General features: G+C 38.4%; 1 protein-coding gene across 2 annotated transcripts in view; it reads left to right on the plus strand.

Moving 5' to 3' along the window:
- The first annotated feature begins 5,833 nt into the window (after window positions 1–5,833).
- Window positions 5,834–23,046, plus strand: part of LOC128876995 (uncharacterized) — a 145,273-nt gene continuing 128,060 nt past the window's right edge. Inside the window, exon 1 of one of the 2 annotated variants that reach the window (XM_054123884.1) lies at window positions 5,834–9,428. In XM_054123884.1, coding sequence (XP_053979859.1) covers window positions 7,220–9,428 — 2,209 coding nt within the window. In that variant the 5' untranslated portion in view covers window positions 5,834–7,219. The remainder of the gene's footprint in view (window positions 9,429–23,046) is intronic. The other variant, XM_054123883.1, reaches the window with a different exon arrangement.

The following is a 23,046-nucleotide window of genomic DNA, read 5'->3' on the forward strand; positions in this document are numbered from 1 at the left end:
TTTACCTTCTTAATTCCTTAAAAAGTAAACATTTCACTGCATTAGTCTCAACAAAATATGCAGGTTTTCTCGTGCATGCCGAGCTTTTGAATATTTATTTAAGAAGTAACAACTATGGACAAGTGTATATTATACGTTGAATTCTACGTCTTGTAAAAAACACATGTAGAACAGAGGTTTACAAGATAGTCTACGATAGCGACTATTTTGATGGCATAATAATAAAATGCGAATTTAAAACAAAACGAATAAATGGACTGAAATGTGCATTCGAGAAATTATTGTACGAAAGTACGCATCAAGAATCCATTGTATGTCCATGTGAGTTACTTAAGCATGGATCCTTCGGTACACATTAGGTTCTTTTGGATGAAGAGCACTTCGTTGGTAAAAGATTTAAGCGAATTTACCAATTTCACACCTGCATACGTTTTTTAGACACGAAGAATCTTATTACCGTTTTGTAACAACGCGACGAGAGGTGTGCATTGCCGATGGTTGTTATAGGCAATAGAATCCGTTTGCTGTTTATGATAGTTGACGTTCTCGTTCGTTTCGTGAAAAATGTTTTCCTGCAGTACACTGTACGTTTATGTTTCCGCTAAACGCTGAATAAATTATTATTTTCTATGCTATGAGAACGTTTCGCGTTTAATTTTACGACCTGGTGGTTTGGATGACGTTCCTGAAAATTTTCTAACGAATTTCTTATGAACTGTGAAATTTATTATACAGGATCAGAGATGAACAAAATTATGAGATGCGATTCGAGATCGAGATTTATCTCGTCTCGTGCGCATCACTAGTGGTGTCGTCCTAGCGCTCACCAGAATCAAACGCAACACGCTGCACGATCAAGGAGCCTTTATTTCTGCGCAGAGCCGAAATATACGTATGCACCTGTTCGCAAACATCGTCCGCAGGTCGCCGTGATCGAATGTAAACAAATTTTCAATAGGCCATTGATCCGCAGTGGCTACGCGCCGCTTTGTCTTGACAAACAATGTTGCGCGCCTTGAATTCATAGAACACCTACAGTGGAGTTTCTATTGGCACAGGTATTGCGTTATGTACAGTTAGAAACTTCTAACGAAACTTCTGGAAAACTTAGCGTGAAACTTGCAGGTAAATTTTCGCCAGAACAATGCGAATCTTCGAAACCATTAAATAACTCTCGTGGGAGTAGCTTACGTTGTGTTTAAAGGGTGATACTATTTTGAGAGGAAAGGTGAGAATCGTTTAACTTTGTAACTTCAACTAATTTGCCTCTTGATGGTTTAGTAGATTTAATATGTTTTATTAGATTTAGCGTTTGCAGTTAGAATACTGTTTTTTTTTTTTTTTTAAATATGAACGACTAGGGACTAAAGCATACTTTTTTTCATGCAAAATTGTATAAATGACCTGTGTAACTTAAATTTGATTCATTTATTTATTATTATAAATAACATTTGAACTGTCTGATAGTGCAAATACTTCGACACGTTAATATCGTTAGACGAATGTTCTTTCTAAGATGTGACTTGATTAAAAGAATTATTTATTGATATCTTATGGGAGACAATGTTGAATTTTTATTTATATAATGATTGTTTATTGCGTTTTAGAGTGTAATGGATGAATATCCTAGAAGAATAAATACCTAGACGCTGTGTAGTTTGAAAGAATATGAATTAGTGGGAATATGATCTAGTTAATAGCATAATTGATTCCTTATTTAATTAAGGACTAATAAATACAATAAATGATGCATTTCTTTAATCAGTGTTGGCATATATCGTCTCAATGGAAGATGATTATCACCTTGCCATAGTTTCCACTGAAATGCGCCAACTCCAATGTTCTCAATAGCAAGTGCCACCGTTCGCATTACTTATTGACCGTATTATATAGAATATTTATTGCAATAGCTCACAGTTAATTCTGTCTGTGGCATTGCAGTGGACGCATTCCGTATACAGGGTGGGGTGTATGAATGGGAACACCTAGATGTCTTTGTTATTTATGGTCGTATGAAAGATCTCCTTAGGGCAATGTCAGATACTCTAGTTTAAGAAGCACATATGCAACAGCAAAATATTATTTGAGATTTCAATGCAATTGAGGATTCAGAACGGCAGAAGCAGCTGCCCTTCCAAGAGTGATGACATCCATAACAAATGATTTATTATTCACTTTTCCCATTTAATACACACAAGTCTATTCTTTAGACCACTTTCAAATGGAAATATTACTACCAGAGAATTATAAATAAATTTCAAATCGTGCAAACAGGACTTCTTTCGTGGCTTCGCTTCTGTTTTAATGCAATTTATTTATTATTTTTTAACGGAAACCTATATGTAGTTGATTAAGTTAATTCCTAGTCTCAAGATTCTATTACAATAACAAGTCTCTTTCTAATCAAAATCACGAAGTACCCAAAGCCCAACCCTCGTCTCTATCGCCCCTAAGATCCTCCAGTCATTTCTTGCCGCTAGAATAGAGTGGAATACCGCCACGGTTTAAAGAGACAACGTCGCAAGCCGAAGACGTTCCCGAAGAGGCCTGTACACGTCCTAATAAAATTTCACGGTTCCCTTCGCGCGCATACCTGGGCGGAAGAGGGAACATATGGGAGCGTGCTGGCGAATGATATTCGTGACACATCCCACGTGCCAGCATTCCTGCGTCCTACCCATCGGATCCCGCGGGATTTATTTTCGGATCGGTATGACGCCACCGTGGGTTTACACACACCGGTGCCACCAAGCAGCCGCGCCGAGGCTTCAGTGAATCCGTGGCTGGCCCGTATGCGAGTCACACGATCGACGATGCGGCGCCCCGATAACGATAGATCGATCGATCGTGCGATCAGGTCACGGGACGAGTCGCGAGCCGTGTTTACCTAGCCGAATTCCAGAGGTGCGTTCCGTCGTGGACCGAATCGCGACGATCCCCGCCCTTTGATCCTCCTACGCGTCATCCTCCTCGACGTGAGCTCGGGACGTGTTTGGCTGCTTGTACGGAATATACCAAAATTTGTACCTGGATGCAAATTAGGATTAACGGATTTGAACGGGGAGGGGAGTAGACGATTGGTTCTTCGTTAGTGGTTTACTAACTATTGGTGTTCGAGTCGTGTTCCTATGGTCATGGAAAGTTCACTGTGTTGGGAACGCGAATGGTTTTAGTTTGTTTTATGGGGGGTTGCAATTTGATTTGATTTAAGGAAAGCGAAGGGTTTAGGATTCTGTGTTTTAGCGAAACACAAATGGTGTCGGACTTATCTGTACTTTAAATTTTAAATGAAATTTGAAAGTGTATATAATGATAATTAAACCACGACTAATGATGAAAAACAAGATCTCGAGATTTTTTGTTGGAAAACCTTTTGTAATTCTAGTTGTAATTGTAGCTGCTGTAAGCCGTTATGTTTACATACAATTTTTCGCAGTTCCAAGTAATTTCATCAAAAATAGCTAGGTGAGTTTTCGAGTATCATAGTCTGTCGTATCTTCATCAGGTCCTGGAAAATATAAACATGCCTCAGTGAATATTAGATTACTGCATCTGAAACAGAAAAAACAAAAATTTTTCCCTGGAGGTCCATACATAAGATTATCCAATATCCAATGAACATACTGCAATAAGGGTAGTATTGGTTAATTATATCGAGGGGAAACAGAATTTCCTCTTACGCAATATTTCGATATTGCCCTTATTATAACATGCTTATATTCCTCAGAATTCGACGAGGACTTGCACGATAAATCATGATGTTTGAAACGTCGCCAAGTTTTCTCCAACATTCGTAAACATTGTGCAATATCCAGTTGAAAAGATATTACGAATGAATTGTCGTTGTGAATTGTTTCGATGATATTTTCCAAATGTCTGGTCTAAAATCGATGATCGACAGATCGAGGCCTACCGCGGCGAGGTTTTTCGTTTCCTCGAACAGCAGAGCCTTCCGAGATATTTCGAGATATGTATGGAGGTACACTCGGTGGAAAAAATTTAGCCGCGCTAGTTGGAGTGGTGTGCCTATAAAACTATTGCTCTTCCGCTTTTACAAAAAGAAATATATGTGAGTGAAAAAACAAATTCTGAATTCGAAGATAATATAGAAGATAAATAAATGCGTGAATCAAAGTAACCACAATGAAAAATAATAGAAATATAAGTACCTATTATAGCGGCGTATAATTCTAGCGTAACTAACGTTTGACCAACGCTGAATTAGCATCAGTAGAATTATCTCGCTATCATCTAAATATATATCAATCATTATTGTTGACTTTATACATAGAAAGTTAAAATTTGTGGAGAAGAACTAAATCAACATCTGCATGACCAACAAAGGTATATACCATACTAAATGTACATATATATATATAATAGTATTTCTTTCTTTATTAAATAAACAAATTAATCAATGAATAGATTCATGAATTAATAAATTTTGCTCACGTCTGACCGTGGAATAATTTTTAGCGCGGGAACAAAGTTTGAGGAAGTAAAGCTCGGGACGTTACAGAAAAATGCTTATTTATAACAGGTGTATACGTAAACACGCGTAAATACTTTGGCTTTCCGCGCAGACAGCCCGCCATTTCTCCCACCGCCGATACGGTTATAAAATAGGCAGTGAACGTTACGGGCGCTCTTGCCAGGAATTTATTTTGGCATGTTGCGAATCACTGTGCTGGGTGCCCTACTGCACCCGTGTTTTCGTGTCTCCTTCGTAACGAACCGATGAAAGAAACAGTGACGAATCTAGAATCTACAGGTCCACGGGCTGAATTGTAATACTTTGCCCTTTTCTTTTCTTGAAGAGGAAGGGATGCTTTAAATGTAAGAAAATAGAATTTTCTTGCAGACTACATTCTTTATAAAAATTCTACTATATTTAGAAAGGTTTCTTTGCTGGCTTCCATAAGTAACAGGGAACCAAATATCGTTTAATAATGATATTTACGAAATATACCCTTTCAAATCGCAAAATCAAAAATTCAAAGGTAATTTCCATGACCCTATAAAAGAGCAAGATAACGAAAAACCAATTCATATATTGTCTTTCCTCCCTTTTGCGTTTTTCTATGAAAATATTTTATACATATCAGTTGGTTTAAGAGACATGCTAGTAAAATTAAATAATTCATCCCGAATGTATGTATTTTCTGCAATGAACATATACCCGAGCATACCTTCGATTCCAAACTCGGTCGATTTACTCGAAAAATAAAAATAACAGCGAACGGTCGTAAACTTTTGAGTGTACACCGTTTCTCCGATAGGAAAGCAACATCCATCAATATTTATTATTCCGTTACCGCTTCAAGGGAAGAACTCGCACGCGAATTCATGAAAAACAATCGCAAAAAACAGCGAAGTGGTACCGGAGCCATTTCGAGATCCTTCCGAAGTCGAACAGCCTCGATTCTGACAAGCTGCCAAACGTCTGAGGTCACGTTACATAAACGATTCGATATTCATGCGAATTCCGTCGGAGAAATGATTCGCGATCGTGTCTCTGGTACAGTATGTAACCACGTGCAACGACGAAGAATCGAAACACATCTCGCGAATTGAAACGCGAAACGCGAGCCAACGACGGTTCGATAATGCGATTTTGAATGCAGCGGGCAATCGACCAACGAGAGCGCGAAGGGAAGAGCAAACAACGTCTCTGACGATGCGAAACGGTTCCTTTCGGTCAACATACTCGCGCGTCGTTTGAACTAATTTTTAAATCATCGCGAATGTTCGATCCTCCAAACTAGCTAAATCGTGTATCGCCGAGTGGACACTCGAATTTCGAAATTTCGCGTCATTGTCCCCCTGAACTGCAACTGTGTACAGGGTTTTAATTTGTTGGTGCTGCGGTAACAGTTACGATGAGCTAACGGCAAAGGTAAACAGTTGTCTGTTACCTTTGAACGATCAAAATATTTTCATTCCTTTGGGAAAATAGTTTCGAAACTACGCGCGTATTTGTGTATCGAAGTGAAGATAAATATTGACACGTGAAATGTGAATGCGAATTTATCAATATTGACGTTCTTCTTTCGCGCTGGGGAAATACTGAATTTTCCATTGAAGATACTTGTAACGAAATGCTTGAATATAACAGTGAAGAGATTTTGGTATCAGAGAATTTCGAGGATTTGACATGATGTGAACAATCTGAGGGATAAATTCCTCGCTTCGTTGGGCGTGGTTCGCAGAGGGAAATGATTTGAATGAAATAATCATTTGTTGAGCAAGCGTACCTGATTGATTTGGAGGACAGTCACAGTCAAAGTTCGCTAAAAGCTCTCCAACCATAATAGCAACGTAGCACGTCTCACAGAAATCGCTAAGGGGGTATTCTAGTCTGGAATACCCCCATTTCTTCATGAAATTTTACCTGATATACTCTTAATAATAGTTTTTTCCTGAAGATATGCTGATAGAAATTTATGTTTGATACCTGAAACTTCGAGAAAATGCAAGGACATATATGCAGATAAACATATAGCTATGTTTAAACGTCTAGATTAGAACGTGAATGTTTAAAGAGAACAGTGAGAAGGTGCCAAGACTTATAATGTTTCATAACTTCGTTCCTGGATCATGCGTAGTTTGAATGTATGGATTGAACGACTTGGATGACAAATTTGCACTGCGTTAGTCATCACTTGAAGTACAAGAAGATGGACTCCAAATAAAAGTGTTAATTAAACATAAATTCCGTTAAGAAAAATTCAAGTAATTATTATTCGACTTCGGAAATAAAAACGAGCAGTTGCAATCGATTTGGAACGCAGAATTATGAATATAGAATCAGCTACTACAAACATAAGCTACAGTACACGAGCTACAACAATATACATGTAGATCGATTCCAGATGAAAGTATTAATTGGGAGCAAATAGTAGTTATCCGTTAAGAAAAATTCCAGGATTATTTAAGCTCACCAAGCCGAGATTATAAATATAGAATTAGCCATGAGAATGTAAATTGTGAATCATGATAGTCTTTTCAAAAAAGATATATAATCACCTTTCAAGAAGATTTAGAAGACGTTACTTAGAGAAACGATCATAACTTGAGACAATTTTTCACTCCAGCACCTCCAAATATCAACAATACCATCCAAGACACTCAAACCACATCTCGTTAAAGGTCCCTGAAAGCTAACAGGATCTCTTAAATTCCAAGTGACGCAAGAACGAAAATTGCGAGAACCGCAACCATGAAGAACACTCACCCGATCATAACAGCGACGACGACCAGTCCAGTCAATCCGGATTCCTCGTCGTCGAACGAATCCACAGAGCCGTGCATCAGACTGAAGCTAGACAAACCGTTGCATTGGGAGTGGGAGCTGACCACGTCGGCGGACACGCTTCCTGTCATCCAGCTGCTGGGGAAAGATGGCCGTCTGCTGGTGGAGACCACTGGCAGAACAGCTCAGAGGGCCAGAGGCTCGTTTCGCGAGGGTCTCAAGTCCTACGAGCAGTTTCCTTTGGACAAGGCTGTTGCCATGAAGACTCCAACCGCCTCTTCGTCCTTCTCGTCGTCTTCAACGTCGACCATCGTCGCTCCCCTTCAAGGGAACCGAAACATGGACGGGTTTAGCACGAAGTTCGGAACCTGCGAGTTCGGTTACAAGCCGCGGAAATCGAAGAGCGAGGTGACGGTGAAAGAGAAGGACAGGAAATCCAAGAGCAAACGCTCCGTGGAACCAGAGGCTGCCCAGCGGAGCGAGCAACCAAAACCAGGAGCAAAAAGGTACTCCGTGGGCGATTATCTGCGGCAGCAGATCATAGACGACTTGAGAACGAAGAGCACCGTGGGCAAGTGTCCGGAGGAGATCGCCGAAGAGAGGTGCAAGAAGGTGAAGGCTTACTTGAGGAGCCAGAGCGAGACTCTACCGAGATTGATTCTTACTGAGGAAGACGTGGACGAGTCCGAGTCGAAGATTAACGAGGACGAGGGTAGAAATCGGAGAATAAAAGACGGCTTGAAGCGCCTGCGGGAGGCGATGAAGGAGGAGCACCCCAAGCTCAGGATCTCCAATGTCCCCGAAAAAACACGCGAAGATGTTTCGCGGATCGATTATACGAAGGAACCACCAGAAGCAGACAGCTCCGTTTTGGAACCGAGGGACATAGTCGGAAACGAGGAGCTGGAGAAGGTGAGGGCATTCTTGAGGAAGAAGTTGCAGCAGAAGATGGACCACGAGCGTTCCCTGAGCTCTACCAACGATCCTGCCCACGAAATCAAGAAGAGGTACTCCGATTACGGCCACGAGTGCCCGAAAGGTTATCGTACTAGGAAGGTGCGCAGCGAGACGAGTGTCATCAGGTTCGACCCAGAGACTCTTCAGAAGGACAGGCAAAGGGAGAGGGAGAGATCCAGGACCAGGAAGTCCCCTTCCGAGGAATCGTTCAAGGATAAACATCGTCATCGGTCCAGAAGCGACGCCATTCGCGAAACGTCGGAGGCGAATTACCGACGCAAATCCCAAACAAGGGAGTCGGAGAAACGGAAACTTTACCGAAAAACGAAGAGCGACGTTTTATTGGGCCAGGCGGCTCGCAGCGTCGACTCGAGGCAGGATTTCGAGAATCCTCCGAGACGAATTAGGAGCCAGGACAACGTCGACGAGTCCTGGCGGGAGTACAAGGAGAGGAAGAGGCACGAGAGGCTGCACCGCGAGTCCGAGAAGGAGGTGAAGGAGGAGGACTTCATGAGCAAGCCGCGGTGGAAGGACCTCCAGGCTGATCTCTGTACCTTCAGGAACTGCAGGATCTGTCAGAACTTGCAGAATTGCGTAAATCCGTTGCTGGAGCGAAACGACAGCGCGAAGGACCGCGGAGTCCCCGAGCAACCGAAGGAGGACTCCGGAGAGTTGTTGAACGACTCGGCGAGCGACAGACCCGGCACCAGCCTGCAGGAGAATTATTTGGTCGTCGATAGGGTTTCCGGGGATCCGAAGAAGAACTCGGGAGAGAATAAGGCGAGGAATCGCGGTGCCAAAGGGTCTGACGCGAAATCCCCTGATTGCGGCTACAACACGATTCCCAAGAACGCGTTCAAGGACTATCGGGAGCTGTACATGCGGTCAAACGTGAAGAAGAGCAACACGTTCAAGATCGTCGATGGCAGCGAGGACCCCGAAGCTGAGGATAAGAGTGATTCGAAGCTGGACGAGGGATCGATCGATAGTTTCGGATGTTTAAATAGCGAGGGTCTGTTGATAAACAAATCGAACGAGGATATCGCCAGGGATTACTTTAGCAGAGTTTACGAGCTCCTGAAGAAGCGACAGGAAGAAGCGAGGAGGGTCCAGGAGAACCAGGGTGTTCCCGGCTGTGACGACTCTTCGTCTTCTAATTACGTGGAGGTGGTGCAGAAGAAGAGGCCTCGGCGCAAGAAGAGGGACCGAAGTGCGCAAGGTAAGCGGTTTTTGAGTCTTCTGTTTGTTGGCTGAATTTGGCGAAGGGTTGTTTTAAAACTGAATTTGAATCGTTTCTTTTGATTCGAAGGTGGAAAGGTAGGAAAGTCTTGAGCATAGTTTTTGATTGTTCTGAAGTAAAAATAGGAGGAAAAGGAAAGGAAAATTTCTTAAGTGTCTTAAGTTTCTCCAGTGTCAAAATGCTCCAAATTTAAAATGCAAATGACAAAAGCCTTCTATCCTATAACGCCTTTACTTTAGAATGCTTCAGTCTCAAAATGATTTTATACCAAGATGTTAAAATCCTAAAATTTGTCAACGACAGAGTGTTGTATTCCTAAAATGTTTTAACACCAAAATATTTTAATACCAAAGTGCTTCAATGCTACAATAGTTGAAAACTAAAATGCTTCGATCCAAGAATGTTTCAATTCAAAAATACTTCGTTTCGAAAGTGCATCAAATTTACAATGCCTGAACGCCAAGAGGTATCAATCGTAAAAATCCTTAAATAACAAGAACGTCTAAGCATATTTTCCCTGTATCGCTTTAAACTTCAAACCTACCACCCGTCTCCGAGCGCAAGAATTTTCTTTCCTTTCTTAACGGGACATTTTTTCCAAGCATTCTGGAAACCACTGCTTCCATTCCTGCGTAATTTCGGGTCTTTCAATTCGCGAGGTCAAACAGTGTCCCGAATTGTCATTGAGCAGGTGGCACCGCAGACATTAACCGTGAGTCTTTCGCTAATGCGAAAACTTCCCCCTTAAAAGTTTGCTCGCTTTTTACTGCGCCCCGTCGTATTTACGCGACGCTGGCTCTCCCTGGCATTCTAGAAATATTCAACGTCGCGTTATGACGAAACTTTTGCATTATATCAGAGAACGGTAGGCTGCATTTGTTAATATTGTGCCGCAAACAATGTTGCTTTTCGCCGTCTGCGTGAAACTCGTACTGTTGACAATAGTCCAAAGAAAGAGAGAGGGCGAGAGTTCCGACGGTAGAAAAAACTCTGTTCTGAATAAATATCGCGTTAATCGATGCTACTTCGTGCGCGTTTTCTTGCGATAAATATTATGAATCCACTCGAAAACGATTGGAGATAATTCAGTGCGTCTTGTTCAATGTACACTGCGTGTACAGAGAGGTCCATTCGTTTCGACGGTTCTAGGATAATACGACACACCATTCTATTCTCACCGTGTGCAAGCTTCCAGTTGTCGCTTGATCATTCGTTCTTACTGGAAACTAATAACCGGGGCACTGTTATTGAGATCTTGGTCGTGTCTATCAACACAGTAGATACTTAATTCTCATTAAGCCCGGGATTACGCGCTCTTTGATGCTTTTAGCGATCTCACAGACCGAATATCCTGACAGAATGCCTAACGAAATAAAGGTCAAATTAAAGTGGCTTTTAAACGTCTGGCGACATTTACGCAGACAGTCGATAATGTCTCAAGTAAAGGTTGTTGAATAACTGGTTCAGAATAAATTGGCTATCGATCAATGTTTCATTCCATTATTGGTGAAGTATGAAAAAAAAACACAAAGAATTTAAAAAGAATTTACGTGACACAATATTTATACGGATTTTATTCGAAGAGTTAAACATCGAAATTTGTTTGGGGATACATCCATTGAGTGCATTAAACCTATTTATAAATTCGTTGAACTTACGCTGCGTACCTATTGTGTAAGTTTCAATAATGATTTCGTGGTCCCTTGTCTGCAAATAGTCCCATAAAAGGAAACTGCACTGCATGCAATATTCTGTTTGGTTGAATAACGGTTTGCGAGCACGTAACCCAGTCACGATAAACTTCGCTACGTAGGAACTATTACATCACGATAAACGAACATTATTTTTGGGAGTAACTGAACACCAGTCCCATCTCCCGTGGTGCATTAATGGATATTTTTTTACGAACTTTTTTTTCTCCAATCAAGAGATTTTATATTATCGTGCGAAACTCTCAATGAAAAATGTTGAACTCATGAAACGGTAATATATCAAAGAACTGGATAAACAGAGAATGAATTGAAAATTATTGAAGAAATAAAAGAGAATGAATATTATTTCATAAAGGTGTAAACAAAAATTTATACTGAAATATCCTTAAATAGATTTTTAAACAATTGCGAAGTTAAGAAACCTAATTGCAGTGTTGACAGATAAGAATATAATAGTAGAGCAATTTGAATTAAATGTGTGTAACAGTAATTTTTGAGAATAAATATTCAAGTAAAAGATAAATAAATACTAAAAAAAGAAAAAATAGATTATACATATTGGGTATAATTAATTTATAGAATATTCTTAAATATATCAAATAGAATAAAAGTACCTTGAATTGATGTAACTAAAAATTTCCTAACGATGAAGATATAAAACCAAACTATTGATAGAAGTTCTAATATAGTACAAACTAGTATTCCTGAATCGAGGAATTAACCAACACATTCAATTATAGTTTGAACGAACAGCTTGCTGGCGTTGGGATTAAATAAACCATCGAAAGTTTAATTATCTCTGGTCTCGTCCCGTCGGCCATTTTTGGAAGTTTCGCCAGCAGGAATATTCTCCAAATATTTAATATCCGCTGCGATTCAAGGGGAGACGGGCAACGAGCCGAAAATAATTATTGTAAAAGGAGACTCGGAAGAGTTGATTACGGGAAAGCGGGCGGATAATTTTGGGCAGACGTCGCCATGGTCCTGTATAGCGGCCAGTTTCTGTTGGTCCTTATGACGGGCTTTCAGCAAAGGGATTAGTGCCGCTCCTTCGGCCAGGAAGTCTCGCGAAAATCAGAGGAAAGCTTCGTCCGCAACTCGCCGCCGCTCTTACAGATATAATCTCTTTACTGCTGCCACATTCCAACCCTCGCCCCTTGCCCTTTAACTAGGACCAACGTTTTACTTTTTGGAAAATGTTTCAGAGACCGAAACAGTTGCAGCTTCTTTCGTTTCGAGCCGCACGTGACATTAAATGCGCACTAACTTCGCGACTGCTGGCACTGCTGTTTTCCTGAAACATTCTCTAAACGCGATAATAAGTCTTTTTTTTCATTAATTATAGTTTGCACCTGAACCGTAATTTCTAATACAGTTTTATTTCAATTTTCGCGAAGTACGTCGCGAAAATGTGGAATAAATATTTTCATTTTGAGTTCGACTTGGCTAACATGTCTGATCATTGCTCTCTGTTTCTACTTACGCTGGCACGGTATTGTCTGTTTCGACTGGGTCTACCTACTTAGAAGGTAGATCTCTTCGTATTCTGCTGTAATCAGCATTTAAATTGTTAAAAAGTATTGTTTCAACTACTTCTTTGCTATTTTCAAACCTAAAATCACACCTAAATGACGACAGTTTATTTTCCTCAATTTTATGCATACAATATCCGTAAAATATAAATAATTTAAAATATTTATCTATATAAATAAATACTAATTAAATTCCTGCAAGTTTTTGATTAAAATTTGTATTGCACATCGAAGGAATAACGTATGTATCGCCTTGATTGCATCGTGGGATTTGAGTTTTTAGATCACGCATGCCACGAAGGCGAGACTCTAATCATTCTACGCAAATTACTGCTATTCGAGGCGGTTAAATGCAGTCCGATATCAAAGCCTCTTCCGTGTACGATAAGAAGGGCTTAACGAGAGCGTCCTCCGAGCCCCTCCCTTTAATCAAAACACGTCGTATCAGAGCGTGCATAGAACACGTAGAACATGTGATGTCAGCCCACTCACGCAAACGTGGATAAACAAAGAGCTTGGCCGTGAGGGATGCGAGCATTGAAATTACAAACGAAGCTTAACGTCAAAGTACGCACGTTGAATTTTGTTTCGCAGTGTCTACGAAATTGTTGTCTTATGGGATTTTACATCAAAGTGTACAGATCGTCAAGTAGAAATCAAATTTCTTGGTAACTGATTTCATTTCTAGATACTCAGTTTTGAATCTGTTTCTTTTGGTAACAAAGCATTATGTTAAAGCGTACAGGTAATCAAGCGAAATTAAAATTTTGCGTGAAATAATTACTTCGTTAAATAGTTTCGTTTTTGGATTAACCCACTCAGTTCTCAATTTCTTTCTTTGAGCAACAAAACTATTCTTCATCTATCTCAACTTAATTGTAGTTCTATTGGCAGATGTTATTAATTTTCGTTCAATTGAGGGTCTGTGCTGAGTATGTGACATTTATTATTCGAACATATAGTTACTCTTTCTTTATTATTCATCACGAGCATAACAATGTATAGTAGATTAATGTAGCTATATACCTTGATATGTAATGGTTAAAAACAGAAGGATGGTATAAGTATTTCGGTAATATTCGAGGAAGTCGGCCAACTTTCTATGTACATAAGAATTATTTTTAGAAGAAATTATTTATGTAGATTGCTTGCATAGTTAATACCACCGCTGTCCAATAAAACTACCAAAAGGTCACACTTTAACTGTGACTTTTCCTGACACTTGGAGGACGGAAATATCAAACCTCATTAATATAGGAATATATAAGAAAAGTAGCATTGCTTCGGGAGTTGGAATATATATAAACAAAATCGATCGAAGTAGGCACTCCATTATTTAACACTTTCGATGCACTGAGTGTGACATTTGGTGAAGAAATAAAAATAAATAACCGAGTAAAATATCTCAATAATGAATGAAAATATTTCACCGTATGCTTTATGGTTTTCTGTATTTTTAAACTTTTATTCTTTTTTTTCCTTTTAGGATAAGATGTGTTTCCCTATTTATAACAATACTTGCATTCGAAGGAGAATTGGAATCTTTTTTATTATTCAGACACTTTATTTGAGTTTTACTTCTCCGTGGAACAGAAAATATTCCTCGATCCTTCGCATGAATGATGTACACTACAAACAGTGGGACTGCTCCAGCGTTAGTACTTGGCTTCCTTTTAAACATCGTTTCCAAGAATTGTTCTACTCTTTCAAGAACTTACTTTATAGCGAGAAATGCAAGAATATTTTAATCCTAATCGTACAGTTATCCCCCACATTTTTATATAATTACAACTGCCATTGATACGGATGTTTAAGTTCTAACATTTCTAAAAGTAAATTCAAATCCAATCGTGTCAAACAAATTTGCACAAGGGCCTCCGTAGTTAAAACGCGTCGAGCTCTTTGGCAGGGAAATTGCGATAAAAAAAAAATTCCGCTTCCAGCGTCCCGTAACAATTTCCTTCGACTCGACTTATTTGGCGGGCACAGACGCGCGGACGAAGTCGCATGTGCATGGTTGCTCGCGCATCAAAGGAAACGGACACAAACGTTTCGCGATACATGTCTCCGGCAAGCTGGCAGCGTGCCAAATATGCCGTCGCTGATTTTACTTCCTGACACGGTAATAGATTTCGCGTGTCTGAACGAATATCGAAATAAGAAGAAAAAGGACAAAAAAAGAATCCGGCGCAAGGCCGCTCACGTCTCACTGATTCCTGTTACGCAACGTCCCGTTGCGCCCCCGATCGGAAGAACTTTTATTTCCGGTTAATCGGAGCCTCGGTCATTTCGAGATCGAACGAAGCGTTCGCCTATGAGTCATCAGTGGAACCAATGGTTAGAGACATCCGTGACGTACACAGGATATCCTGAATTTCGACGCAATCGTTTGGCGTTTTAATCGCCGCGACGTCCTCCTTAAGGCCAAACGAGAATATTGAACTTGTTGCAACTTGGCATTGATTCGCGTGGACTGTCGGCGCAGTGAATGAAAATGGATGACAGTGGAACATAAGCAATACCTGCGCGTTTTCTCGTTACATTCGACGTGACCGAATATCCGATTTTCGAGACGAGGATACATCATTCGTGGAACGTCGAAACGTGCTTGTTGTTCGAAGTGCTAATCGCGAAGTTCTACAGAGTGCTACAGAATTTTCAGTAGCACTTGTCGCGAAGTCTGGTGGTGGTATGTTTTTATTCATTGTATGACGTTCCTTTTCGGTGAGCCTTCTTGCTGGGTTACTTCAGTTATTCTTTTTAGAGAGACTTTTCATCGAGCTTCTTCGTCTCTTTAATGAGAGTTTCCATTAGATTTCTTTGTTAATTCTCTTTGTAAAACTTTTTGAAGCGTAACTTCTTACACGACGTCATACCGATTTAACGTTTGCGTTAAATCTCCACGCAGAATGAGGTAGAATAGAGGATGTGAGAGAGTAGAGTGGCAGTCCCGACAGTATGCAGGGTACGAAAGGGTATGTGCATACATTTATAGAAACATATCTGTTTGGAGCAAGCAGATGTGGACAAAATTTTAAAAAACCAACTGCGTGTAAAAAGAGACACCCGTTGACGTTTCCAGTTTTCTTTTTTTCCACATATCGTTTGCACATGCAACTCTGTAATGAATCGACCCGGTGCAGCCAGCCGACGCATCCCTACGACAAATAACAGGAATCACGTGCTGGCTGTGAGAGGAACTCTATTTGCTCGGTTGATTGCTCGCATTAGTTGAGCGCGTATTCAATGATGCAATCCAAGGATCGGTAGAAAAATATTGTACGAGAGTGGCGCTAATCGAAGATCGTTTCGAATCTTTGTTTCTAAGTGCCCTTTTTTCATTGATTACTCGAGGAAACGTAAAGTCACATACATGGGATTTAAAAGAATTCTACTAATATGTGCCATTAAAAGACATTAAAGTCATTGATATTATTTTTAGTCGGCTGAAGTAGCTTGTTAATATTGCGTGTTTCCATTTGTGTCAACTACCTTCGGTATCATTTTACCGTGTATTTATAACAAGTAGCAAATGCAGTTGTACGAGAAGTGCAACTTCACAGTAGTCTTCGCCGCACGATCAGTTAATTACGTCATATCGTTCCATTATATCTATTCCTGTAATTGAATTCGAAATGCATGAGTCAACCGCAGATACCGCATTGTCGAAATTAAAAAGCCAAGTGTAATTTAAGAACCTCCATCGCTCAAGGAAACGCTCACCGTGTTTATTACACAAGGACACACGTGTACAGACTGTTTCATATTTTATGAAACAGTCTACATCGCTAAATTTATATAAGGATGTGTAGAATACACATAATTTTGTTTCCCTATTACAATTGTTTTATTTTAAGGATCAGAGACAACCTATCCAAGGTATTTTATTACTTTTCTGCGCACTATTAAGTCTTGTCTTATTTGGTCTTGATCTGAATTGTAACGATCCTTGAAATAATGAAAAACAAATTCATTTAAATGTAAACTGTTTTGTTATCTTTAAATTATAACGATTTTTCTTTCAAACGTATAATATTCACGGAACAGTGCCCGCATAATAATAATTTTAATTTTAATTTCAATAACGGGATTAAATGCCATATATTTATGTAGATCGTCAGGAGTACGAGAACTATATAAATATTATTTTTATTGTACTCCACCTGTACACTATATTAATTACGAGACGAGGTACATAATTTATGTAGATGAGAGTTGGAATATTTCTCGCCAGTGGACCAAGCTTTGGAAAGCACGGAATGTATCCCACTGTTTAATATTCCGAGTTAATTAACTATTGTAACTTACGTATCCAGGTTGTACAAATTTAAAATGCGTCAGGGTGGTAATAAAATAATCAGTCGCAAGGGAAAACTGGGACGTCCCACTTCCACATTGACGTCAGATCGTGGTCTATAAGTGCTTAAAATGTGGATGTCCAGTAATATCCTAACCTCGTTATTAACTGAACAACGATGTCCTTTCGGTTGCCGTAAATTAAACTTCCATGTTTTAAGATTAGGTAGAACGAAATGCTAGAAGGTAGAATGCAAATTGTTATAATGTGTATTCTTCTATTATTTCCAATTTCGTATTTAGTATTCACATTGTAACACCGTTGAAGACATTTTTAATAATATTATTTTTTTTTTAAACTAGGACATTGAAAACAAACCATTTAATTCACACACATTCATTGGCAACGTATCAGCCAACATATTTGCCAACGCAATTACCATAATTATGCGCGATTAAAAAACGATAGGAATGCAAAATTATTTTGGTCGATGAGAGACGAGAACTTCAAGGTATTAAAACTGTTTTTGATCAAGCTTTTCATCAAGCTTCATTTTACTCCAATTAGAATTTAATTCAAACTTTTGGATTTGCATCAACCTCCGCCATCGGATTCAATTATACTTTTAATTATACATTCGTATTTTGTTCATTAACGCAAAAATGATACTCGAATTCTCACTTTGTTACAAACGGCCGGAAAACTTTTCAAGCAACGTTACATCCACACGGAAATAAAACTCTATCTCTTTTTTAAGTTTTCCATGAATAACGTTTAAGGGAACTCCAGCGGCAAAAGCTTGGACGAATTACTAGAACGTGTCGCAACATTCCCTTTAACTTTCCATATCTCTACCTGTAGTCTTACTTCCGAATGCAAATAAAATGAAGCCACCTCGCTGCGTGTCTTTTGCACGTTTTCCTTTGTTCGAAGGCTTCGGGTTACTTCGGCCTGTTTATTCGTTTCAGTAGCAACTTCCACTACCCTCCTTTTCTGACGTATCCTATAATACCTAGCATGTCGGTGATATTGCCTCAGTTTAAGAGACGTGGAAGAGGATCATTTTCAGGATCGAAATTCCTTATTTCTTCTTGTTTGAGCATTGTCTACATCATAAATAAAGAAGGAAAATAATGATAATAGAATATGTATAAGGTCTATTTTGTTCGTCAATAATATTTATTTTCGTATGAATTTTAAATTGAAGTTATATCGTGGCTGCTGTGTACATTATATTGGGTCCTTCATGCAATTTAGATTATGTCACCTCTATGCAGACAAAATAAATATAAATATTCATATAATAAATAAATATTCATTCGTTAGGTAAAACAGGCTTTACATTATGAACAAAATTACATGTTCTGTTTAATTCATTTATCAATGTATATATTATATTTATTTGATAAAGAAACACATATATAGAAAATATATACTATATATACAAGGGAGAAGATTTGTTCGCACTGTAGTACCATTTTGTACAAGTCGTGTAGATTGGAAAAATATCGGAGCTCAGTCGTTGTAAGTCTTCCGTCGTCGAAAGGACGCAGTTTGATCCCTCACAGTTCCCCTGTTTCGTCTCGTTTTCAACTTTTATCCCTTCCTGTAACTATGGGATTGCCAACTTCTGCTGTCTCATGTGTATTTGTGCACGTGACGACATTCGTAGACTGTCCTAACTCGCCTCGTAATTTTTGCTCGTATACTAACATATTTGCTATAGCAATGAATTTCATATTGAAATGCACGTATGAAATTGGCTGAGCTTATGGCCGAATAAATTTAAATTAAATTATTTGCAAATGAAGCTTATAGTTCCAATGAAAGCAATTGAATCGAAAACTGACGTAACTTCCTATCAAATTAAAATTAAAAGTTGAAACGTTGCGTCTTGACTTGTTTGTATTACATATTTATTTCAGTCTCACTTATTCTTTAAACGTATCTTTCTGCTGTCTGGCGAATGGGTAATATCGAAATATCTCTGGCGAATTTATCGGGGAATTTAATTTCAACTTTGGAACAGTAGTAATTAACAACCCTCGCACGCTTATGGTTCCCTGGAGTATTACCGATGGCCTCTTCCGCTGGACTTTGAATCAACACGATCCTATGGTAACGAGAGAAATTCTTCGAATACAAGTGACTGAAAGATTAATTATTCTTATATTAGCAAGTAATCGTTAAGTAATCAATTATTCTGTTAAAAAAAGGAGGATATAACAGAAATATAAATTAATATATATATATATATTGTTTTATTCAAATTGTGTTAATTTATTAACAGCGTCATCAATTTACAGTATAAAATGTACTAAAAATAAAAAAAACTAATTTCGCAGTTTACTTACAAGATACGTGTCTTTCGAATTGGAATTTCAGTGGAAGGTAAAATCACAATATTCTATTTATGAAACAATTGAAACAAACATTAGTGATTAATAAAATTCAGTAAATGAACCAAGATCCTATTTCGGTCGTAAACAAATAATGCATAACGAGGCGAATCGATTACAACATCCGCTATTAATTGCTGACACGCTGACCTCTCGTGATATTAGTTATACGGTAGAACATCGATCTATTTGGACTCCATTTAAGCGAGTATTGAATTATTTCAATACAGTCAACTGGTAAAAAATTGACCTCGACTTGCGCTGGAGGGTATGCTGTCTTAATAACAATTTCGTTCAAAATTGACGAAGTGATTAATATTTGGAGCGAATGAAAAGTACACGACAGAAATAAAAACACCAGAACAAAATGGTATTTTTAAAGCAATATTCATGTACTTTTGTAAATATTGATTTCAATGAATTCTTTCTGCGTAAATTTAGTAAATTCAATTGTAACACTTACAGACTATAAGAAAACATTTATAGGTTCTAAAATAATTAAATTGTAGCTTTTTTGACACTGTGAAACAATGGTTCTTTATTTTTCAGTATCGACGACGATGGAATGATTGTGGGAAGTATTCATTATGCACAGAGTGCTCGTTAATGCTTCGCGTTAATCGAATTGATTCACAACAGTGCCATTCTAGCGTCACTACGTAAATTTGAATTTGCAATCTTGCGGCTCACTCGAAATAGCTTACTGACCCAATTCTGGCCCACCACTTGTAGGTCAAAAGCAGCACCAGATCCAGAAATGTTTTTAGGGCGAAGAACTTTTAAATTGTACGAAGTAAATGACTCACGTTGTTTACGTTGACTTTCGTTCTAAATACTAGGAAAACTTAAGGAAAATTTCTACTACAAATTACACTTGGTTTCGCTGGGTTTACATAAATTCTTGGTGCTCTGAATTCATGATTCGTCAGAAATCAGGCAAAGATAATTACGTAAACAACGTTATTGAGACAGTAATCCAAGGTGTACATGTGTTTCAGAAAATTATTTGAAATATAAAAATTGATTACCATTTTTTCACCCTACGGATTTAAAAGCTTATTTTTCATTGATTATTTACATTTTCATTCAGTGTTTATTTTCAGAAGTTCTTTAGAAATAGAACTATGTTATTTAAACTAGCGCGAAATTGGAAAAAATAAAACAAAAATTCTAATAGTGCATTTTACACTTTTGCACCTTACACTTTACACTTCTTATATCTAAAGATCTTATTACAAGTTCGCAGCCAATAGCTCTCGGTACTATTCGCGACGAAGGATTGTTCGTCACGAATAATACCGATTACCAGGTCTTAATTTGTTGATTTAGTGAGATAATTATGACAAATCAGAAGTATCACTTGTTTATTTAAGTAACAATATATCGAGAGATAATTCGCTCGAATGTTACGTAAACATTTACATTTAATTTCAAATGGTGAGGAAAATTTTTACCATACAGAGTCTGTTATTGGTTTTCAATCGTGCATTATCAATTTGCATTTTATTTCACGCTCTCGATGTAAATATATGAATAGTATGCAAATGATTGAATAATAAATGATGCGTGCATTTTAGTGCGAACAGTCGTGGAGAAATTGAGTGTAAATTCAAGTGCTGGTAAGGTACGAGCAAAATATTAATTACACTTAGGTTTTATTTAGAGCAGAATAAAAAATGTTTAAACAAGAATTTTATTTTTTTAACTAAACGTACATTTTCAGACTGTACATACAATTTTATTATTTTATTGATTACTTACAGTTTAATGGAATTTTACTTACCGTAAAATTTGTAATAAATGAAATACTGTTTCTGTTTAATACATCAATAACTATTTACACAGTTCAATTTATTTTACGATATGGAATGGAAATAACTCCAGAATGTAATCACACATTGTTCATCATTCTTCAAATTTATCTGAAATCGATAACAATTTAATGTAATCTTTTACAATCTTTTTAAAACGTTAATACTCTTATTTCTAGTATTAATTCTTCAAGACTATTATCATATTAAATATATTATAATATTTATAAAACACTCTTAACTCTAATTTCGTACCGTTATTATTATTAACGCTATTATTCGTACCGCTTAAACAAAACTGCTTTAAAAAAATTGACTAAGCAGTTCGACAGCGCGCAGAGAGTTTCTATTGTATCCGTACCGCCAAAAATTATACCGGGACAAGATTTTACCTAGTCATACACCACGTCGTTAATATTAATTATTAATGACGCACCATCCTACCTACGCTTGTACGCGTCAGGTGCAGCGGGTTTTTAAAATTAATGGATACGAAGACGAAGTTGAGATTACCCACGCAAAATGTTGATGCACATGCATACATAGTACGCGGAGGGTCGCCGAATTTGCGTCGATGTGTTTGCAAGTTGTGTAGCGTGTAATCTGGGAAGTGGGTCGAAGAATTTCGCGACTCACGGTATTTACCAAAATGGACGAAAGCGTATATAGATGTCCCGAATCGAATTAGTTTCCGGTTGTCTAATCAGAATAACGCCAGCGACGCACTTGTATTTGTCCGTTGAATTAACTCAGTCACTCGTTGTGAAATTAAAGGGTTCTCTAAAAGGTGTTTTACATTTTTCAGTAAAATGGCGGTCTGAAATATATCCGATATTTTTATTTTAAATAAAAGTACTCGTGATAAACACTATTGAAAAACCTGTTTTTTTTATTTAGCTTTTTTGGCCATGTCCTTATTAAATCTATGAGAAATGTGTGCGGCATATTTCAAGATTATCGTAATTGAGATACGTTTTGTGAGCAGGACAGATTTGAAAAATCAGTTTTTAGTAGATGTTTCGAAATCGGTTGATACTACTGTGAAAATAGTTTTTATAAAAAGTGAGGATGAGGTAATTTTCTGTATGTCTTTTATGCATAGTAGTTTATCTCTGCATATGGGGAATAAGATTGATTTACTACGCGAACAGGTTACGAGGGACTAAATTGGAATTGAAGTAAAAATGAACGTACAGTTTTATTTAAACGTTTTATCGTTGCTGCTTGCGTACTATCACAGGTCAAAGGTTAACAACTGGCTGAAGCATTGTCGTTGCAAACGCGAACAAAAGTCCAGCGATTCATCGCTTTGAAGAGCATCCTTTTCCTTCTATTTGCAACAACAACAAAGACTAGAAGAAGAACTTTTCCAGTGGAAATGTCGGTAAATCTCGGTTGGTCGGAGCGCAGAGCACACTCGCTTAAAACGTTCAAGCGCACGCTAACGTAAACGCGTTTGATCCGGTTTGGACAATACTGGGCGAATTTTCCCTTTGCTTTTGTTTCAACTTTTTATATTCACGCACACGCCACGCGAAACGTGGCCACGATGGAAAGCACAGTTCGGTAGCACCTGGGACCAGCCATTCGCCGTCAGACCTACTGCATTCTCCATCGGAAAAACAGTTTCCAGCGTGAAGGCTAACACCAGCCAGGAATAATACGATCGTTTCGGTCTTCGTTCGGAAGGGTGCAAGCTTCCATGGGGGTTGCGATCTTGATCAAAAACTGCTATTCGACGATCGATTTTCATTGGAAGACCTGCGTCTGTTTCGAGAATTATGATGCACTCGAATAAATCTCTCTCTCTCTCTCTCTCTCTCTCTCTCTCTCTCTCTCTCTCTCT

Source organism: Hylaeus volcanicus, chromosome 5 (assembly GCF_026283585.1).
Source record: "Hylaeus volcanicus isolate JK05 chromosome 5, UHH_iyHylVolc1.0_haploid, whole genome shotgun sequence".
NCBI classification, from domain to species: Eukaryota; Metazoa; Arthropoda; class Insecta; order Hymenoptera; family Colletidae; genus Hylaeus; species Hylaeus volcanicus.